This window comes from Lathamus discolor, chromosome 4 (assembly GCF_037157495.1).
Source record: "Lathamus discolor isolate bLatDis1 chromosome 4, bLatDis1.hap1, whole genome shotgun sequence".
Lineage (NCBI taxonomy): Eukaryota > Metazoa > Chordata > Aves > Psittaciformes > Psittacidae > Lathamus > Lathamus discolor.
The window spans coordinates 65,688,818-65,710,329 of NC_088887.1; the positions used below are offsets into that span (position 1 = coordinate 65,688,818).

The 21,512-nt window shown below is 38.7% G+C and overlaps 1 protein-coding gene across 6 annotated transcripts in view; it reads right to left on the reverse strand.

Moving 5' to 3' along the window:
• The window catches only part of MCF2L (MCF.2 cell line derived transforming sequence like), a 159,290-nt gene that overhangs the window by 2,307 nt on the left and 135,471 nt on the right, over positions 1-21,512 (reverse strand). For 3 of the 6 annotated variants that reach the window (XM_065677900.1, XM_065677894.1, XM_065677898.1), the window contains 21 exons: positions 21,028-21,219; positions 20,619-20,810; positions 19,775-19,934; positions 19,560-19,630; positions 18,453-18,529; positions 17,340-17,406; positions 14,710-14,825; positions 13,629-13,698; positions 12,367-12,459; positions 12,105-12,197; positions 10,553-10,678; positions 9,617-9,838; positions 8,986-9,078; positions 8,394-8,472; positions 8,175-8,241; positions 6,673-6,788; positions 5,009-5,068; positions 4,559-4,633; positions 1,035-1,162; positions 339-451; positions 103-206 (listed from right to left, as the gene is read on the reverse strand). In XM_065677900.1, coding sequence (XP_065533972.1) covers positions 103-206; positions 339-451; positions 1,035-1,162; positions 4,559-4,633; positions 5,009-5,068; positions 6,673-6,788; positions 8,175-8,241; positions 8,394-8,472; positions 8,986-9,078; positions 9,617-9,838; positions 10,553-10,678; positions 12,105-12,197; positions 12,367-12,459; positions 13,629-13,698; positions 14,710-14,825; positions 17,340-17,406; positions 18,453-18,529; positions 19,560-19,630; positions 19,775-19,934; positions 20,619-20,810; positions 21,028-21,219 — 2,314 coding nt within the window. The remainder of the gene's footprint in view (positions 1-102; positions 207-338; positions 452-1,034; positions 1,163-4,558; positions 4,634-5,008; positions 5,069-6,672; positions 6,789-8,174; positions 8,242-8,393; positions 8,473-8,985; positions 9,079-9,616; positions 9,839-10,552; positions 10,679-12,104; positions 12,198-12,366; positions 12,460-13,628; positions 13,699-14,709; positions 14,826-17,339; positions 17,407-18,452; positions 18,530-19,559; positions 19,631-19,774; positions 19,935-20,618; positions 20,811-21,027; positions 21,220-21,512) is intronic. The other 3 variants (XM_065677897.1, XM_065677899.1, XM_065677895.1) reach the window with 2 other exon arrangements.

A 21,512-nucleotide genomic window follows, 5' to 3' on the forward strand; every position in this document is an offset into this window, starting at 1 on the left:
AAAAAAACTCCAATAAAATATTTTATGGTTGTTCTTCACAACTTTCTTTGATAATAGGACTCTTCAGAGACACAATCATCTCATTTAAAATAAATAGCCTACCAGAGCTGCTTAAAGACTGAGCTGATTTGGAATTGCCTATGAGCGTCAGCAGGTTGTTTGCTGGAATCCAGCCTTCTCTACCAGTGCTCAGGTTCTTCACATACCTAAAAAAAGTATAAAAAAAGAAAAAGTCAGGTTGCTTCACTTGCTGCCTTTGAAAGTTTTGCCCTAAACATCCGCCTTGTCTTCCAAACACAGTTCTGCGTATAAAAATTTCCAAACACAGATCTGCGTACCAGAGTCCATCCTCCCCTTCACGGATCAGTTGAACTAGATCTCCACTTTTCACTGTAAATTCTTCAGAAACTCCTTTCTCATAATCGGTCACAACTGTGTATTTGCCAGGAGTCTAAATGAACACAGAGGGAAAACATAAAATTATTTCTGTTGAGTATTTTAAGGGACCTTGCAGCTTTTGTTATGAAATTAGGGTGCTCCTCCCTTCTTTCTTATGCACATATATGCTGAAGACAGGGCAAATATACATACAAAGACAGTAAAACTTTGCTGGTCAATTGCATGCAAATTCAGTACATGAATTCTCCCCCCCTGCAAAATATTCAGTAAAATGTTTCCATTACAACAATTAATTCAAGTGTCTGCAGAAAAAAATCAGAATAACAACAAAACCCCCAAATCACATGGCAAACAACTGCAGCATGATGTCTCAAAGGCTGTTGACATGGTAGCTGAGTATGTCATGGCCTAACTGCTGTACTACGGCATAAGCAGTCACCGTCTCACTAGTCTTCAGGTTCACAAAGGCATAGATGGACACTCCCAAGGTACAAACAAGGCCAATTTAAGAGAATTTTGTCCAGCTGAGGATTTCAAGCCAGACACTTTTCTTCCTGCAAGCTTCAAAAGGCAAAAGCCACACACAAGGTATCGGTATCATTTGCTTAGCTCAATAGGAAAGTATTTCTGGTTACCAGCTTCATTTCGCCTCCTCCTCCTCCTCCTTCTTCCTCCGCATCTGACGAATTCAGCGGATCTTCAGCACTAGACCAGCCGTCATTTTCTTCAGATGCATCAAGAGAATGAGATGTTTTAGCCCAACCTTGGGGAACAAACAGCCAACCATTAACTCTGCAGCAATGAGCCACTGACTGGGAGAAGCGTTCTTTCCACTGAGAAGTTCTTAAGTGATCAACATAAACAGGAGGAAAACTGAACACAAAGAAGTTATTACAGCCACTGGGCGAAATTCACAGCTGGCAAAAGTTGGCCCATTTCCATCAGTTGTGGCAATGCACAGCAGTGAATATGGCCCTTTGGATTTACATAGAGGGAAACAGATGGAAAGAATGCAAATTCCCAACTAAAAAGCAGCTATTTCTCTCTTACGCAAAGACAAATGATGGATAGATATTCTTTTTCTTGGGAGGAGGTTGAAGACAGGAATGTACACTTTATGGGAAGAGTATGAACACACAGGATTACCACCTGAAGCAACCTAATCAGCCTGCTGGAACAACGGATGCATGTGCATTGCCTTCTTCAAACTGTTGAGCACTTAGAGCTGTCAAGAAATTCAACACAAACTACTGCACTCTGTACTTCACCTGACAAGGCAGCGTATTATTTAAGGGTATTCATGCTGACACAAGGATACTTAATCACGCTGACTTATCTTGGTTCTGAGCCACCAAACATCACAAGAGCAGTCTCCCGCCTGTCATTTATTGCAAAGTGTTCCTTTTGCACTCTCAGGGTAAGGCATTTCATTTATGTAATCAAGCTGAATCATATCAAGAGTGCACAAAATCCCTTTTCCAAATAAAATTACAGTAAATTTTACTAGTAAGATGTTGTTCACTGAGGTCAGCAGCTGCTAATAAATGTCTTGAACTTATGAAGAAAAAAATGTTGTAATAAACCAGAGAAATATTTGTAAGTAAGATTTTGGTTCAAGCCAAATGGTAGTAACAATGAAACTCAATGAAAAGAATGAAAGGGAAAACAAACCTCCTAACTTTTATGTAACTATTACTTAAGAAAGCATCAGCATTTTTGCTCTTCACTGCTTCCGAGGCATTTGTCACATGCCTGGTCATGCCAGTAGATTAGGAAAAAACCTGAGCATCACCACAGTACAGCCAAAGCAATCTAAGAATCATAAAAACAAATCACACCCAGAGCATACCAAATGGAGTGGAACTTTTAACTCGCCTTTGCTGCTGGATGGACATGCACAAGGTTACAAGTATTGACCCATTTGGCCCTGTCCAGTGTTAAGAATGAACTTCCATCTGTGAAGAAACTGAGTAATAAATTCCAGCTATATTCCATGAAAATTTCCTTGGAAGCTCATGTCTAGTTGATTTGTGGGACACAGCTGAAGATCTTTCCATTATTTCCAAGTTAAGAACAATGCAACCAAAAAACCCTTGGTTTCACCTAATTGTTCCAACTCTCATTAGAAACAGAACCAATGAGCATCACGAAAGAAAGTGAAATCACTGTAATTGCTCTGCCTGTAGTATCATATTCACTGGCCTGCTCATCTGGAATATTTTGGGTAACGGCTCTTATTCCTCAGCCTCTTTCTTTTCATATATTTTGCTGATGTACGTAAGAACACACCTGCCTGTTCCTGCCCATAGCAACAATATACTCCTACTCCTCATACGAGCTGGCACTCTGCTATTAACAAGTCCCATCTCATCCTGAGCAAGGAAGGGAAGAGGTCACTGTGGTCATACTCATATTAACTAACTACAGGCACCAAAAATTATGCATGCACATTCAATATGCACATGTATATTCTGCACGGTGTGACTAAATCAGAGCTCCCTATAAAGGCAGGGAAGCTAAGAAAATGGCAGGCAGTCTCAAGAAAAGACAAGGTTATGCAGAAATGAGTTTAGATTTGAAGGTGGCAGGAAACCCAAGAATTCATTCTCTTCAGAAAGGGGCCCGCAGGTTTCTCCAGAGACAGGATCAATCTGCAAGATGAGATTCTGTAATTCATTTTCCTGGGGCTCACTGCAATGTAAGTCTGAGCAATATGGCAGTGAAAGGAAACAAGTGGGGGCAATGCACTCTGCACCAGGGAGTCGTGGTCACCACCTGGTGTAGTTTCATCCTAAAATGCCTGGGTCAGCTGCCTGTTCATCCCTCTGAATTGGGGAAGAAAAGATGAAGTGTCAGAAAAGCGATTGGAAGGTGCAAGACAGAAAGTGGAGTTACTAGGTTTAAATTCACTCACGAAGTTTAGCGTTTCACAAAGTTTCACAAAGCTGCTGGACAGGACAGCAAATCAGACAAGCCTGTTCCAGGGACCCAACAATATTACTGTAAATTAACAATGATCAAGGACTGTCCACCCTGAAAAATTCCAGCATCTGTGCAGCAGGCCACAAAACACCCTTTGCTTTCTGACAACATTTTCAGGCCCTCAGATTTCTGCGGTGCCTGGAGATCTCAGATGTTTGACTGCTACCTGCAGAAAGTTAACCTGTAACTCCCATAGCTATACTTGTGTAATTTCTGCATGTATCCAGCCTGGGATTATATTTCCTGCTGCTCAGGTGAGATGAATGGTGTGGCATAGTTTCCTCAGCACAGCAGCGGGACCTGCATCATTTCCACAGGTGAGAGAAAGACAAAGGCTGTGGAAACCTGGAGAGGAGGATAATGGTAGGGCTTGAAAGAGCTTAATCTTTAGAATAATATTTTCCAAAAGAGATGGTGGAAAGAGAGTCAGGAAGAGGGGGGCTGCTTTCCTTGTACCCTCTAGTCAATTAGCCCCAGGGATTTGTACTCAAGCCTTCACCAACAGCCTTGCTGGTTAGAAATGGGTAATTTAACTGAAATGCTTTTCTATTGTTTGCTTGGCCGTGGGTTGGGAGGACAGGAGGCATACTGCTACATGGGGTTCAGCTAAATCATCTTGGGTTTACAGGATGGTAAAAATTGCCTACTGTCACCCAAAGAAAGATGCAACAGGACTGTGACTACAGTAATAAATGCAGATCTAAAATGGAATCACACGGCATGACAGTGATGATCCTCACTCTGACTAAAGTACATGAGGTTTGGACTTACTTTTTTTATTTTTAAGAAGTTAAATCATCTCCACAAGAGGCACAATGAGAGGAGGATGCTAACTGGAAAACCATGTGTCTCACTGCAACTCGATGCCTGTGTACTGCCATTAAACACCCAGATTCCAGGTATTTCTTCAGCAGAAGATCTCTTTCCCTCTGCTGTCTCCTAAAAACTAGTTAGACATATGCTACTTCATCTGATGTCAAGGTAAAACTTCAACCAGTTGTGCTATTAAAGCTAATATATACAGAAGCTGACAGATAGATACACTTGGAAAACCTCAGCTGATATTAATACTGCTGCACAAAACAGCATCATACACGTATCCCCGGTACTATGATGTAACACATTACACAAGGGACATGCGGAAATTTGTGGAGTACAAGATGTGGTATCACTATACCTCTTAAACCAAAAGGAGTTGGGTCACTCACTACTTCATGCCGTTTAGCTTTTTTGTCAGGACTTGTAGGAGAAGCTGCAGGAGGATGAATGGGCAAAAAACACAGAAGAGAGATATTGAAGAACTGGAAAAAGAGAATAAGTGGAGTGCATGCTAAATACCTTTGAGTTTACACTGGAAAACAAGTGGATTTCTGTAATCTCCATAATTTTAGCTGTCACTAATCAATTACAGTAGAAGGAATTAATTATTTACATGTATTCGGAGATACTGGAGATATTATTTATTTGGAGATTAAATTGATGAATTTATTTTATAGTAGTAGAAGAAAGTTTATGAAGTCTTTTCTAAATGATGTAGACATGAACTGGATACAATTAATTTCAATTTGAGACAAATATTACCAAGTTAAGCAATCATTTTTATATAAATCTAGTACTACAGCAATACCTGGTCCTGTAAGAAGGATCATTGGCAATGTCTGGCTTTTAGCAGAAGCAGATGGAGTTTCTGTCAAGGCAAGCATGCGATATTAGAGCTCACCTCACCAGCATCAGATACACGACCCTAGAGTCTCTCCAGAAAGAACTCAAAGGTAATGAGGTTTTAGAAAGGCATTCAGAAAAGATGCTTGGGGAAAAAAAATAATACATCATGCTCTTGAACAAGTGACATCATCTTAATGCAATTCCTACTGTTCAGAGACAGCTGTTTAAAGCAAGAAGTGAATGTATCAGTGTGATTACTTGGCAGGAGGAAGCAAGAACGGTCTCAAACTCCCATTGCCCATTTTAGGAAAAAAAAAAAGTAAAGATAATTTCTAGAAACATAGGAAAATTATTATTTAATTTTGTATCCAGCAAAACAATGTTGTCATACACGTTCTGCTGCAGTCATGTTTTGGGAAGTCTGTTATCAATGATGTCAATAGAGAAATACTCTAGAAAACCTTGATTCCTTTTTGCCAAGTACAAGTGCATTTGGGGCAGATCCACAGAAGCAGTCCAGGTGTCTGATCTGAAGACAACTAACTTCCTCTAGTTTCCCTACAGGAATGAGGCACTACAAACTCTTTCCTTGGACTTGATAATGAGACTGAAGGCATTGGAAACTGCACTCCTTCCCTTGCAAATCCAACAGCTCCACTTTTCCCAGCTGCATCATGCCCTCCCACTCTGGAGCTGGTTTCTCTTGATATCTCCTTGCCAGGGTTGGTGACTCAGGAGCCTAGCCTGAACTTTGGAGAATGACCTAGTGCATACACTGAATATCTGTCACACTACACACGCACACACACACAGTGATGCTTCAATTACAGCTTTAAACAGAAAACAGTCTAACAGTCTAGCCTTCTTTTTATTTTTATTTTTAAATTACCTTTCTGACTTTTGAGGTTAGTAAAGCCCTGCAGCGTAAAGTGCTTTTTTGAAAGTACAGAGCATTCTGAGGTAGAGTTAGTGTCATCTACAAAAGAAGAGAGAGACACAGAAACAAAGGGGAGAAGGCCATGAAAAGATCAAGGCAAAAAATCATTTGCAGCCCTGACAGGGAATCTGCATGGTAGGATGAGAAAGGACAACTGAAAGTCCAGGTACAATAGAAGAACCCGAGTGGCCAGTTGTTCTCAATGTGCAGGGGCTTTTACTGCCACTGGTTCAGTAAATAATCTCCATGAAGGGAACCAAAACTGGAGGAAAAAAATAAAAACACCACCAAAGCTTTTCAGAAGAGGTAATTCCAAGAAATTTATCCAGAGGAAGAGAACCTTGAGAAGCTGGGCAGCTCTAGGAGAAGATCTGCCTCATAACGCATAGGTCCCACCTGCTTTTGACTACCCTTCATCCAAAGTGGCTTTGGGCCTGTACACACCACACAGTGGAACACAGAAACCCGAGGCTAGGGGCAGATGGGCATGGCATGTGGCTGCCGAGTGTGTAGCACTTTGTGGGTGGGCTGCCTTAGGGCTGAAAGCAGCAAAGCCCTGCTCATTCAGGTGTAATGCAGCATTTCCCTGCACTACCATGTCTACTCTGCTGGTGGATCTGCCTGTGCATCTGCAGTGCAGGCATGCTCTTTGTAATTAAAGGCAACAAAATACGTATGTGTAAACTCACCTTTGCCTTTCTCAGGGTACTTTGGTGCTACTGTGGTGCCAAAACTTTCTAGACTTGCAAGATCAGCTTTTCTCTCCTCCATTTTTTTGGTGTTTCTGATGTGGTTCCGTGAAGGACTGTTCATTGGAAGAAAATTAAGACAATCAATCCATCTTCAGCAAATTCAGGTCTGAACAGGGGTGATGACCTTTGGTCATGATCTGCCTTTTACATACAGATACCTATGCTGAAACCCATTTATTACACTACTTCCCAGATCATGGCTTCCAGGACTGAAAAAGTCATTGGTGACTGTGCATTTAAAGACCATAAGCACATACAAAGAAGAAAGGCTCCCCTAACTGACTGCATGTATTATGGCAGTGGGAGCTACTGAAAAGACAGCTCAGGACAGCCTCCGTTCATTCTCAGCTACAGGACACATTCTGTGCTGAGAGGTTCCTCCTGAAGGTACTAAGGGAAACAAATGAAAGGAAAAGAAAGGAATAAACTCTGCCCCTCAGAAGCTCTTAACCCAGAAATGATCGGATACATAGGTTGAAGAACATAGGTTGGATCTTGCAGCTGGATTCCAATCACAACTCCATTTGCGAATGGACTGGAGAAAGACATCCCACAAATACTACACATCTGGAAAAGTCTCCCTGAGTGATTAAATCGCTTCATAAAACATGCAGGGGAAAGAGCTACTGATACTTTTTTGAGCACACACCATGTGGGAATGACTGAAGATGTGAGCATAAAGGGTTCTAGGGGTATATACACATACACTTTCTAAAAAAGAGTGCGTAGCAGAGGATTAAAAAGAGGTGTCAGAGAAGGGCTGAATAGAAGGTAAAAGCAGACTATATAGCATGAGGGATGAAAAATAGGAAAAGAAGAAAAGCTTGACTCAGAAGCTGGGACACTGAAGGAACCAACACATCACTTTTAATAAAGGAAACTGAAAGAACAGAACAAAGAAGAGAGAAAAGATAATGCTCTGGGGAAAAGAAAACCCAGCAAAAAACAACCCACAAACCAAACAACCAAACAGGAAGATAGCACGACACTGGGAAAAGAAATGAAATATAATTGAGGTAAAGGAAAAGAACAAAGAAAGAAGGAAAAGGCTGCTCCACATAACTCTCTTATCTAGGATGTAAAGTATATAACTAGCTGTTCAACAAACAGAGACATAATACCACCAGGATTTTGGCGGGCACAGAAAATTGCCTTTATATGTTCTCTATCAAGTGGCAAAGTCTGTGCCACTGCTCCTCAGTTTAATAGTTCTGGAGATGTATAAACTCTAAAGTTCACAGCTTTATAGTAGGAAGAAACCTACTTTCTTCCCCCTCCACCCTGCTCTCCTCCCCACCCCCCCCAAAAAAAAACAAAGAACAAAAACCAAAAGCATAAAGGGGGCAGTATTAAGGGATAGGAGTAAAGAAGAACTGCAGAGTAGGTGTATTAGTATATTTACACGACAGCCAGGCAAATTTGGCAACATACTTTCTTACCTTGTACAGGATGATGCTGGTAGAGGTAAACTTTGTGTTTGTTCTAGTGTCCTGTGCTGACTAGCTTCTGTAGTGGAAGAAAGTAAAAGAACTACTAAAACTGATTTGTGTTTTAAGCTTTTCATTTCCACAGTCCTACACAGTGAAGATATACAGGGCAGGTTTCGAAGTTCAAAGACAAAAGAAATTAAAAAAATACATATATCCAAAATATTTTACCTCTGCATGCCTGCAGTTGACTCGTCAGCACTTTTCTTATTTCATTTACCCAAGTAGCTTTAACTTCAGGTGTTGGTGCCTACCCGAAAATAAATACAACCAGCCATCAAGCACAGAAGACTTATTACAGAGTTGCATTCCAAAGCACAGCCTTGGAGGAATCATTCAAGAGAGACACACAGAGCTGCCTCTCCAGTCCTTAGCCAACAGAAACTAGTTTTTAGAAGTGGAATACACTAAGGCAGAGGCTGTGCCTGTGCTACAGTCAAACACTGGCTCCCAAGCCATTCACTACTCCAGTAAGAGCAATAGTAATGGTGCACACAATATTCTCCATGGATATCGTAAAACACCATTATTCCACCCCTTGCACCACCCTGCCCCTCCACCACCACCTTCCAAAGACTCTGCAATTGAAATCTATTAAGAAACTACCTTACGGATTAATGTGGTGGTGGTTTGATATTTTCTACATTTCCTCATCACTATCTAATAGTGATAAACCAGTGGAAGAAAATTCCAGATCTTACAATTAGACTTCCCCCTGCCTTCTCTCTTTTTCTTTTTTTTTTAGATGTGCTCATTTATTTACCTGTATAATGTAAACTTCTTCCCGTGCATTATACCAGATTTCAAATTTTTTTGCATCACCTTTGACATTTTCTGTTATTCCAACTGCTGCCATCTGGAAGCAAAGAGAACAGAAGCTAACCTATCACATAGTTACTGAAGCAATGGAAACAGGCAGCTACTGGTATTATCTGGTACCCTATTTCTGGAAAGTAAAACCACATTTGGCTTCTTGCTCTAGGAAAAGAATAGCTAATAACACATGATCTGCATGTTGGACACGAGATTTGTATCAGCTTGGCTACCTTGGAGGAAAGAAAGATTTAAATTGAAACTGACCCACAAGACATTGCTTTTAAAATCCAGACCACAAAATCTCAGATCTATTTTATACTACCCTGCTCTAGTACAGTTAGACTAGTACAGTTTGGACTTGGAGTCTCAGAGAGTAATTTACACCCCCTCTTGTCCAACTCTCTAACAGAAAGCAACACAAAATAACACAGACCTGCAGCACCACTTAGGCCTGCCTGAAAGGGTTAAGTTCCCAGTGCAGAACAGTAACACAGCTTTGCAGACAAAAACCTAAATGCTGTATTACTGCAGGTTAAACCCACAGTACCTCGACCTTGCTGGACTGCTAGGTGTCTTACATTTAAGGAGTGTTTGTAGCTATAAGAAGGTGCTTTCTCATATCCTTCTCCATTTTCTTCTCGCTTTTTACAGAACAACACTGCTTTCTCATGGAGGAAGAGATGTCGCTGCATTGGCTTGAAGCGGGCCAAATCTTTCACCTTTGAGTGACCCTTTTTATGATCAGTCCAGACATTGAAGGATCCCTGCATTAAAAGCTTGCCTAGCTCATTCAGGTTACCCTGGAACAACAACAAAAAAAGTGATATTTTTAAGTACAAAGAGATAACATCAGACTAAAAAGCATATTCTGAACAGGTCTTCACAAGTTCTGTCATTCCAGGTAATCTCACACATCAGTGTTTATGTTGGGTTTGGAAATGTAATAGAAGTAAAGTCAGTGATGGATTTTTACACATAGTTTTTTCTCCCCGGCACTGTTCAGGCAGGATTTAGTCACTAGTACCACTAGCAGAGCTACACAGATCTACACATAGATGGGGAAGCACACTATGCATATTAGGCTGTTTGGGTTTTTGCCCCCCAAACTCTACTCCACAGCTGCTTATTGTGATTCTTTTTCTTTTATTGTAAGTTTTGAGTGCAGTTTTACACATAGATATAAAAACTTAGTAGTGACTCCATTTGGCCATAGCCTAAACCAGACTCTTAATGACAATTTTCAGTCTCTAACTCAAGTGTCAAGTCGATCAAAGGAAAAAACAAACAAACAAGACATCCTTGGATAGACAGAGCAAAATATTATTCATAGCAGGAAAACTTCAGAACAATACAGACAGACCCATTTTGCATTATTTTCACTACGCAATTCTGTTTAAAGAAACTTTTTGTATAACATTCTTCTCATTATTAGCATGCATATAAGGTATGCTGTGCAAATATCTAAGAAATGAATGAAAAGAAATTTAAAAGTAAGTAAAAATACTGTTACTCACATCATAGCCTGTAATAGCTATCTGGTGCATAGAATCATTAACTGCTTTGAGAATACCCAGTATAGAAGTTAATGCCTCCTGAAGATCTTCAGCACCTTCACAGTTTTTGCTGTACTTCAGCATTTCCTGAGTGGGCAGGGAATGACAATGTACTTACTTAGCTTTGGAAACATCAGGAACTAGAAATATTCACATCCTAACACTGAATTTGGGCAAAGTTTTTGAAGTTTCATACCTGTGATCTAGTTGGTTAAATACCGTCTGGAACTCAGAAGACCCTAAGGTTTTAATTCTCATCTCTGCTGCTAATTAGCCAAATATATTTTATTCATCTAGAGGTTTTGTAAACTCTACCTAAGAATTGTACCAACCTAACTCTGCAACCATTTTTTCATCATAATTGAAAGAAGCAACAAGCCAAAACAACCCAAAACAAAACAAACAACAAAAACAAACAAAAAGCCAAAACGAAAACCCCCAAACCCCACAACAAAACCAAATAAAATTATATCTGTAACTTGAACAACATATGTAAAAACATAGGTCAATTTCATTTATTATTTCAATTATGGCGAAGCCAGGGATGCTAATAATAAACTTAACCTTAGTGCACATTTTAAACGTCACCCCTTCTCCGAAGAGCTTATTGGCAAAGCTATATCTTCCAATTTGATCCACAAAAACATAGCTGCAAGTTCATGTGGACCCCCCCAGACTTCATAGTATGAGAATAAGCATTTACTTGTGGACTGCAGGCAGTAAAGATACTTCAAATCAAAAACCTTTCTAATAATCCTCTCTTTAGACAAGTTTAATGTAATTAATTTTTAAAAGCTATTAACTTCAGCTCAGCTTTAACTTAAGAGTAAATTTGGTCCAAGGCAATTTTTTTAAACTATTATTAAACCCAATTACCGAAACGTGTTTACGTTGGAAATATTTCTTACTTTGAACATGGCAAAACCTTTTATGTTAATTTGAAAATTCATGATAGGATATTGCCCTCATTTTGTTCTCTCAAATGTTAGCACATTTAAGTGAATCACAACAGCATCCTTTGTAAAAACACCATACAGTGCTCTTGGTCAAGTACATTTCCTAGAACACACTTCATAGAACCCAGCAAGGCAAACTCCTGTAATACAGATGAGGTGCCTGTAACTGGTGACTGTAGTAACTGGTTACTACAGTTGTAGTAACTGGTTACTACAGTTGTAGTAACAAGTACTTCAAATACTATATTTTCTTTGTTGCAAAAGTTTCTTGGTCCTCCTGTTTCCCCTAATCATTTTTTCATTCTTCTCTTCAGCCAGTATAGAAGGGCAAAAGCAGTTACACAGTGTCCCTGTGTAACATTTGCCCGTCTACTAACAGCTTTTGGGCTGCATGAGGAAAGAACCAAGCTGAAAGCTGATAGACTGGGATTTTCTCCGTTTCGATTTATACACCTGTCCACTAGCTTTTAGGTTTCTCTTCAGCAGGCTGAGAGAAGCAGCATTTAAAAAACCATATGCACAACATGTACTTTGCATTATACTTTAGTAACACATACCTTTAGCAATAATTGGTATTTGGTTATTCTTTGAACAGGTTTCAGCAAGTACGAGTCCAAACTGAGCTTGTGATCAAGTTTCCTTTGACATTCCTGTAATCAGTGTTGGATTCCATCAGGACACTAATCAATATTTTTATCAATATTTTAAAATCAATTTTTATCAATATTTTGTTGTTTGTTCTTGAGATGATTAAATAAAACAAACAAAACAAACCACAACAAAACCAACACCACAGTTTAGACACTCATGCAATCTTACTTGAAAGAACACAGAATCTGAAAACTGCCTCCACAAACTTTCAGACCGAGGTTTATTTTGACAGTATTTTTCATAAATCTGGAAATCTTCCATCTGAAATTGGGGATACAAGCAAGAAGTTAATAAATTCTTGTAACTTTAATATGCAAAGTTCATAAGATTATTTTCTTTTAAGAATCTATAAGGCTATGAAAGGACAACAACAAAAAGCAATTCCTTGAGGTAACCCAAGCAATAAACAATTATTGAAAATCACTGATTTTGTAATGGCTACTACTTTTGTACTTGGAAGATCAGAATAAGATGTTCCTATTAATACTTGTTTCAGTTGCATGTTAAGTAACTAACAAAGAAGCATATATTATATTTACAAATATATTTCTATTACAATATGCAAAATACTTCTATGTATGCCCAACCATGAGTTCCTCTGTGCAACTTATTTAAAAGTCTTCCCCTTTTTCTTTATAAATTTTCTTTTTATGAATGTGTTTTGGCTTGGGAATTGCACTAAGGTAAACCAAGCAGTTTGTCGCCCCTTATCACTCCACTACTTGCCAAAAGCAAAATGAAATAAAGCTGTTGAAACTGTCCTAGTAACTATAAAGGAAAGACTAGACAGGAAATCAGCAAGCACAGAAGTACTTCTGTCCCTCAATTTTAGGCAACAGCGTCTCCATGGATGTAGCCAGTAAATTGGAGGGAGAGGGATGGCTGCTCCCAAGAGTTCTAGAGCATCAATAGGCAGCAACAACAGCAGACTGATTTTCATAAGCAGATTCCTATTTAGCCCTTTAGTGTGCTATGGGTGAGACTCACTGTTTAATAAATCCCAGAACAAAAATGGTTTTATTTTGGCATAGCTTTCTCTTTTCAGAATAAAAATATTTTGGACTTATCTCTGTTAAGGTGCTCTTTTCAAAGAAAACGAAAAAGAGTGACAAGAAAAATATCCAGTGAAGAAATCTAACAAAGTAAACCAACCATTTGTAGTGATGTGAAACAATGCAGCACATGACTCCATGTTTTCCTAAACGGTACTTTGATAAAGTGTTTTCATTTCAACAAGGTAGTAGCTCTAAGAGAATTAATCACCCCACACAGCAGAAAATATCCCTACTCTCAATTAACATCTACATTCCCTATGTGTTACCCATTCAAGACAAAGGGGACGTGGTGTCAATCACATGAAGACCACTGTCGTATGTTATAGCCCTACATGGTGGCGTATGAATGAAAAGCCAGAAAAAGATGACACATACCTGATCCAGAAAGCACCGTCCTACTAGTTCTGGGTATTCGACATAGTTTTCTAGTTCTCTCAAGAATATTCTATGAGGAGCAGAGAGCATACATTAAAAAAGTTGCAGTACATGTTTACATCTTGTAATTCTAAACTTTTGGAAACAGTTGTAATTCTGTACTACAAAACTAAACAAAAGTCTTCTAGATCGTGTACTTAAAAAGGGATAGCATATTAAAATATTCTGACCAATTTGTTTTAACAGTGTTGCTACAATTGAAATCAAATGAGATTGGGGAATTAAGGGTGATTTTGTTTCAGCAGAAGTATTTGTAAAGTAAAAGTTCGGGGTTTCCTTCCAAATACTACTAAACATCACAAAGCAAACAAACGAAGCAAATCCCACCTCCCCAGACAAAAAAAACCCCAAACAACAACAACAAAAAAACCACCCGAAACCAAACCAAAACAAAAAAACACAAAAAACCCAAACCAAACCAAATTCAAATAAAAAACATCACCCAAAAAAGTCAGCAGCAAAACTTTCAGTGTAGTTTTACTGGAATAAGAAACTATTTAACATGCTTAACTTCTCTTGAAAATACTTCTCTTTTCTACCAATTTAAATATTATCCTGTGAAGAAATACCTCTGTAGTAGCAAGGATTGAAACTTCACAGAGAGGTCCCTCAAGTGTAAAATTAAACAGTCCAGATGTAAGAGTTGAGAATTTGTGGTTTAGAATCACAATTTACTTCCCATAGCAAACTTCATAAGAGAAAAACACCCCCCCAAAAAAAAATCCCAACCAAACCAACCTTGCTTTAATTAGGTTTTAACCAGATCCCAATACCTTTCTTCAGGAAGAGGACTACAATGCAATAATTCTACATGTGTACCGCAGTTATCTGAATGAAGCTTCAGACAGCTTTGCTCACCTGTTACAGACATTTTGCTTTTCCTCTTTTATGCAACACGAATTTTGACATGTCAGATAGCCAATTGTGACTCAGTAAAGATCTTCTAGCAATTTAACTCAGATTAATAGAGTAAAAAAACCTTATCCAAATGCTATTTTTAGATCTCAATGCAAATCCTTACCTATTGTGAAAGTGATAAATTTCTTCCATGTTCCCAAACAAGATGTCCTTCTTATTCTGGAGTTCTGGTGAAATGAGATGAGCCATTAAGGGGTTGTCCATCTCTGCAGCATAACCCTGCAACACAGGAGAGAGGCACACTGATTAGATCCCTTTACTTACAGTATTTATCTCTCATTGACAAGGTAGTCTGCCTACAGGCTGACATATAGCAAAGAAAGAGCTCAGCATTAATCATGAAAAAAGGATATGAGTTCTGGTTTTCCATCAGTCCAGTAAGACACACTGATAGTCTTTAGTAAGACTCCTGAATAGTTACTGCAAATTCAGTTAAGATGAAACAAAGTTTGCAAACTTTTCACCAAGCAAAGACTATGCATTCCCATATTCCTGATAAACTATAGTTTGTACGTTTTCTGTTAAAACTTTACACATCTGCATTTAAAGATGCAATCCCAGTACACACACAAACCTTCATGTCAGTCTTAGCTATTAGTATGAGGGAACAAGCTGTCTGTAGTTGTTTGCAGGTAACAGAACATTGCATTAGTTCTGATATAATAAACAGAACTGATATAATAAACTGCACTGAATTATAACACACTGACAAATTAAATTCAAGGATAAGCAGAAGTGCACCTACAAGTAAGATTCTTAATTTCAAAGTGATGCCCAAACTGCAAAAACTAGAACTAGCCTAGCCTGAACAATTCAAGCATTTGGATAAGACAGCAATTAGATTTTGTTTTTTAACCTGACAGAGCCCAAAACTTTAGAATTCTGAAAAAATAAAAGCATGAAATCCATACATTTACAAAAAGCTTTTGATAATTTTTTTCACTTCAGACTGTTGTAGTACTTATTTTAAAAACATAATATAAAACCTCTTCATTTTTTACTACCTATACAGTACTTGTGTTTTAAGAAAGAGGGAAAACTACGTAGCCACAGGGATCATTTAGTCTTCCTTTAGGCTTTGCTTAAGCCTTCCATCTGAAAGCTGTTCTAAAAGCATTGAAATAAACTGAAAAAGGAATCAAATTTGATAAGTAAAAATAGACTAAACCAATATTTTTCTCCAGCAAAAATTACTGGATTTCACAGACTAAAGGCTGTGAGATCATGGTTATTAATGAAAGGAAAACTATCAAGCTCGAATAAAAGCAGCTATAGCAGTTTCAGACTGTCGTAGTTTAAACCCAGCCAATAATCAATCTTTGGAGCTACCTTGTTTTTTTATATTGGGAGCTTTGGCAGGGAGAAAATGCATGGCAATTAAATATGACATAATAATGGGACACTTCCCATACAAAAGAGTATCAGGCTATTTTATAGGATAAATGGGAAAATTAATAGAACAGGAGAAACAAAGGAATTTGGAAAATAGCCAGAGGTATGGATTAATAACTAGCATTAATCAAAAGCTGGAAGACTGCCATTGAACCATACTTCAGCAAGGATCTCATCCAGAATTACTGTTGGCAGCCCCAAACACTCAAGTGCACGAGAGATGAATCCTAAACTGCAAAGAGGCACCACGAAGCATGCCTGGCATGGTCAGGGTATTGTAGAGTCTATCACATTGTCGGAAAGCCAAGACAGCTTGGCCTAGCGAGACAAGGGCTGCACTATACTCTGTGCAAAACAAGAGTAATAGAAAGATTCTGCAACAGCTCCCCAGTAGCAGAAATAAGGACTAAAAATCCTTGAACTATTCGAGTCTTTATTTTATGAACAGAATCACAGACAGTGTTGCATTCAAAAGCAGAGAATAAAGTGATGCTTAAGTTCTACTCCAAACCTACCTTTCCTTATTACCGCACAGCAGATACAACCATCCTATTGTCATCAACTTCCTAGTACTTGGACTGGACCAAGGACATAAATGCTATGGGAAGCTGAGCACAAACTATGCAAAAGCGAGACCAGAGTTTAAAACCCTCATACATTCCTTGTACTTGGAGATATGCTTCCAGAAATTTTCACTTCAGGTCCATAACTTCAAACAGCTCCTATTTAGGAGCTTAACATTGGCATGGACAAGAAAAGTACCTGCCTGGCTCAATTCCAGTTCATCAACCTCAGTTATCTGCAGCTTCATCATCCCCTACAGACAAATCAGACTACAAGAAAATGACACATCCATGTCTGGAGACTTAGCAGACTTGAGGAACAACACAGAATACTGCAGCATATTTTTACAACCAACTCAGCAGTGCTGCGACTGTGCCTTCACAAGGAAGGAGCAAAGAGAATATCAACCTTTGTTCCCTTTACAGTTTTGAATGAAGGTATTATTGTTGTTATTATTACAAGGAACTCTGTTCCCACTATTGTACCCATGACATTTGGAAGATCACTTAAAGGTATACAAAGAGGGGTGCAATAAACAAATTTTCTCCTCTGACACACGGTTCTCTTGATGCAGATACACTTTCCCATGTTACACACAACCTTCCTGGAGCTGACTGAAGACTGAAGACAATATGATGAAGAGAGGAGAGGTGTAATGATCACACTGCTTGAAGGGACAAGCAGACACATTACAGCGATAAGGAAAGCATCAAAGCATCCATGAAATGGAAGAGAGAAATAGATTCACTAACAGTTGCAGTGGAATTGAATTTTTACCTCAAGAACACAGAGAAGTTCTTCCACATATGCTCGTTCAGTCTCAATAAGTTCATTCATTACATGCCTGAAGACAAAGAACGGCAATTAGGGCAGGCCTATTCAGTTATGCAAAGTAATGAGGCAACATTAACTTTGTGTTTCTACTTTACCTCAGACAATAAAAGAACAATTTCCAGGTAATGGAAAATGTGATGTTTCATGGATATTTCTGTCACCAGTTTACTTACCCTTATTGGCAAGCACATATTTTTAAAACATTATAAAATCTCTGAAAATGTGTTTAAACAGGAAAATAAGTCAAATCTAGCATTTTAAGTGCTGTAGTAAGTGAGCTGAAGCAGTGAAGCATTTTATCATTGTATATATAAAACCTGCTTATGCTGTGTTCACAAGTATTAAAAGAGCTGGAGTTAATGCTGCACAGAATTATCAAATACAGACTTAGAGTTACACCAACCCTTTTAAATTAACGGCATTTAGGGCAACCTTTTAATATCACAATGCTCCTTTAATTTCCCTAATGGTTAAGCAAGCATGCTTCTCCCAACCTCCTCCCCTTGTGATTTTGTATGATTTAACGTGCTTGTAATGGTGAAAAGACAGTAGAAGTATCCAGTTTACAAGCAGAAAGACAAGCTCTGCTATACACATTGCAGGTGGTACTAAGTTACTTTTTTAACGTAAGTGATGCTGCTCAGTATTTTATATAACAAAATGATTCTTTATTTGTACAGTTTTCAAAACAGGGGCTAAAAAGCCAAATAAAAAGACAAAGTCTCCTGCAGCATGTAGTCCAAAAACTCCAATGGATTTCCAGGAGGTTACTACTCAAAACTATGTAATCTCTGAAACGAAAATATGTAGTTATCCTGCCATAACATCACCCTGCTGCAGCAAAGCTACAGTCTGGGTACTATATGAACTATAAATAATGCTGCAGACAGACTGAAATATTTTCCTCCGGGTACAGAGCATAGCCAAAGTATTTATAAACGTACTGAGACTTAATTCAGAGAAGCATACTTGTCTTATCAAATGCTTAGCCAAACTCAGCCTTTGCTGGAACCGAATCAGAGAAAAAGGATTTTTCTTTTATCGAAATATACTTACTGCCGTAACACAGCTAAGTTTTCTTCATCATCCATTGTAGATCCTCCTCTGCTTTGATGGAGTTCAGTCATCTCACTCTAAATGTGGAAACAAACAAACAACAAAAAATTATCATGGCATCACAGGTGGGGAAAACAACTTTAAAATACAGAGCTTTGCACTCAGCATGCGTTTCCACAGGAAAGACTGTACTCCATTAAAAATGAAGGCAATTTGAAAGAGCACTGCAAAAAAATCCAAGTCAACCTGGAGGTCTTGAAGCCCATAAGAACATTTAGACACAGTGAGTTAGTTCTCTGTGAAAGACCAGCTTAGAAAAGACTGTGGTTCGAGGCACCTTTCCAGGAAGACAACATCAGAGCATCAGCATAATCTTGGGGGCAACACTGGCCTTAGTCTGTTTTCCAAGCTAAAAATTAGGTTCTCTGATAATGTTATGGTAACTTCATACCTTGTCACTTAAGTTCATTCTTACAACTTCTACTGTAATGGCTGACCTAATTACGTCTTGCTGAAAAAGTGGGAGGTTCTGCTTTCAATCCCCCTTGAACTAACCCAGTTCTGAACTGTTGTACCTACTGGTCATGTGGTCCTGCCATCCTCCTTGCGTTGTCTTTTGCTGAACTTTTTGCTGAGTTGATTCAACTCCCTAGCCCAGTGGGAAACTACTTATTTCTGTGCTGCTGTCAGGTTACTTCCCTCACCGGAGGCGGGACAGGAAGACCATCCCCATTTGGGAATGGCAACCCATTAGGTCAGGTGAAGCTGTCTTGGAGCCAATGACAACTACCTCTTCACTTTTGCCAGTTTTAAGAGTAGCCAGTTACTACTGGCAAATAAAAAATGTTTCCTGTTCATAGATTTTATATTTTGCTGCCCCTAACATTTTTCCTAATATAGGCAACTATTTACTTTACCTTCCCTCGCATCCAGCCCAGTGACAAAGCAGCCTCTATTCAATCCACACGACTGCTTCACCAGAGTTACTTCGATAGGGGCAATACCATCACTTTTTCAGTGGAATTACCTCATTCTTATTGAAGTTCCTGAATATTCTGTTGTATTAGGACTTTCTCAAACACAAAAAGTGCAAAGAAAAGCAATTACCTTTCCTCTTCTGTAATTTACCCTCCGAAGTGCACTGCTTTCTGAGTTGGATACGTATTCTCTTTGAAGACCTAAGCACGTAAACCAAAATCAAACAGCAGTTGGAACTTGAGCAGATCTGACACAGATGTTTGTGCAACCACAAATTACAGCTGCAAGTTTCTTTAAGTTTCTCAGCACAGTGCAAAAAATTAAAGGCTACTACAGTTACTTACCTGGAGAGGTACAAGGAGATTTTACAAAGGCTTCAGGTCTTGGTGCAACTGGCTGAACAGGACGTGTCTGCTTAGCTGCCAGTTTCTTAAGACTTACTTGTCTCTTTTGAAACATTTCTTCCATACTTTCTTGCTTCTGGAAAACCTTTTGCACATGCTCCTAACATTGACACAGAAATAAAGAAAATAAATGGTCAGAGAGCCATCAATAAAGCTACACTGCCATTTACAGCACATAGATTTGCAATTGCAATTGCTTTTATTCCACATATAAAAATATTACCTTACTCTTCACTCCCAACAAGGCATAATTTCCAGTCATTTAGTACACCTAAAAATTGGACTATTGCGTCATAAAACATTTGTGTGCTTGCTGTAGAGAAACCAGTGGGTTTCAGGTTCCAATTTAATACAAAAAAAAAAAAAAAAGGTTTTTGACAGTTTCTAATGGTTCTGTTACACGAAGAGATGAACCAGGAGGAAAAGGGACATGTTCTCAGGTTCTAAAACAAGGCAGCTACAAAGCGGAAGTCATACAAATATTAAGGACAGGAATCTTTTTGCCACATAAAAAAAAAAAAATCAAATATTCTCTTAGGAGAATTTCTTTTAAAAGCAATTTGCTACCTGAAAAATTGAAGTAGTTATTAAAAGGCTCTGAAGCCCTTGATGCTTTTCCAAAGGTATGACAGGACCTGCACCTTAGGTAGGGAAATGTGTTGGCTTTCCAATTCCCAGGTATAACTCCTAATACTGATTACTTAGCTTTATCAATGGCCATGCAAGAGAGAAATTCTAAAATTAACAAATGGCTGCACAGATACACATAAATGTCTTCTGGTACCTTTAGGTCTTCATTGAGGATGTGCGCATACTCTCTGTAAATTTTATTCAACTCTTTGATTTTATTGCTTGCACCAGTGTCTAGGAACTTCTCAATCTCCTGTAATGCTGATTCTGCACCATCCTGAGACTGACACTTATCTACTGGCTGCGAAGCCAGCAGATAAATTCCTTCATCACACCACTTCATAGACTAGAAACACAGAAAAGAACAGGTTCAGAATGCACCAACGTCAGCATCAAACACTAACAGGTCTAAAATATTTCATGCCTCTACTTCTGAAGTATTCAAGCTATTTAAGGAGAAAACTTCCAGCACACACATATGTTTTACCTGCCATTTTGACAGCTGGTTGGCTGAGGTTTTAGCAAACAATACGGGAAACAGAACTGTTCCATACAAAATTTACCTTTTCTAGTAAGCCATGCAGTTCTAGAGATTTGTTAAGAAGATTCCTCCTCCGTTCTATCTCAGTAGTGAAGGCATCACAGAGTTGATGAAGTTCACTGCACTTTGGAATAATGGAGTCCACAGCATAATGATTGCTTTGAATAAAAGCATCACCCTCTGAGGCTAGCATTCTGGCTTTTGCTACAGTTTCCTAAGAAAGCAAGTATGACTTAGGTACATCTTTTTTTAAATCAACACCAATGAAAATGTTTTATGCAGTAAATACACATGTTGACAAAGAATATATCTTTGGTTAACAGTTGCCTTGCTTAATAAATCAAAATGATTTCTTTCCAGATGCCCAAGAACTTGAATGCAACGTTCTTTATTGTATCAGAGTACTTCAGAAACATCAATGAATTTTATCATATGCCACCCTGTGAAGGAACCACTACTGTCTTTCTATGCCTTATGTATTTGGCAGCATGTTTGTGTGCATAAGTA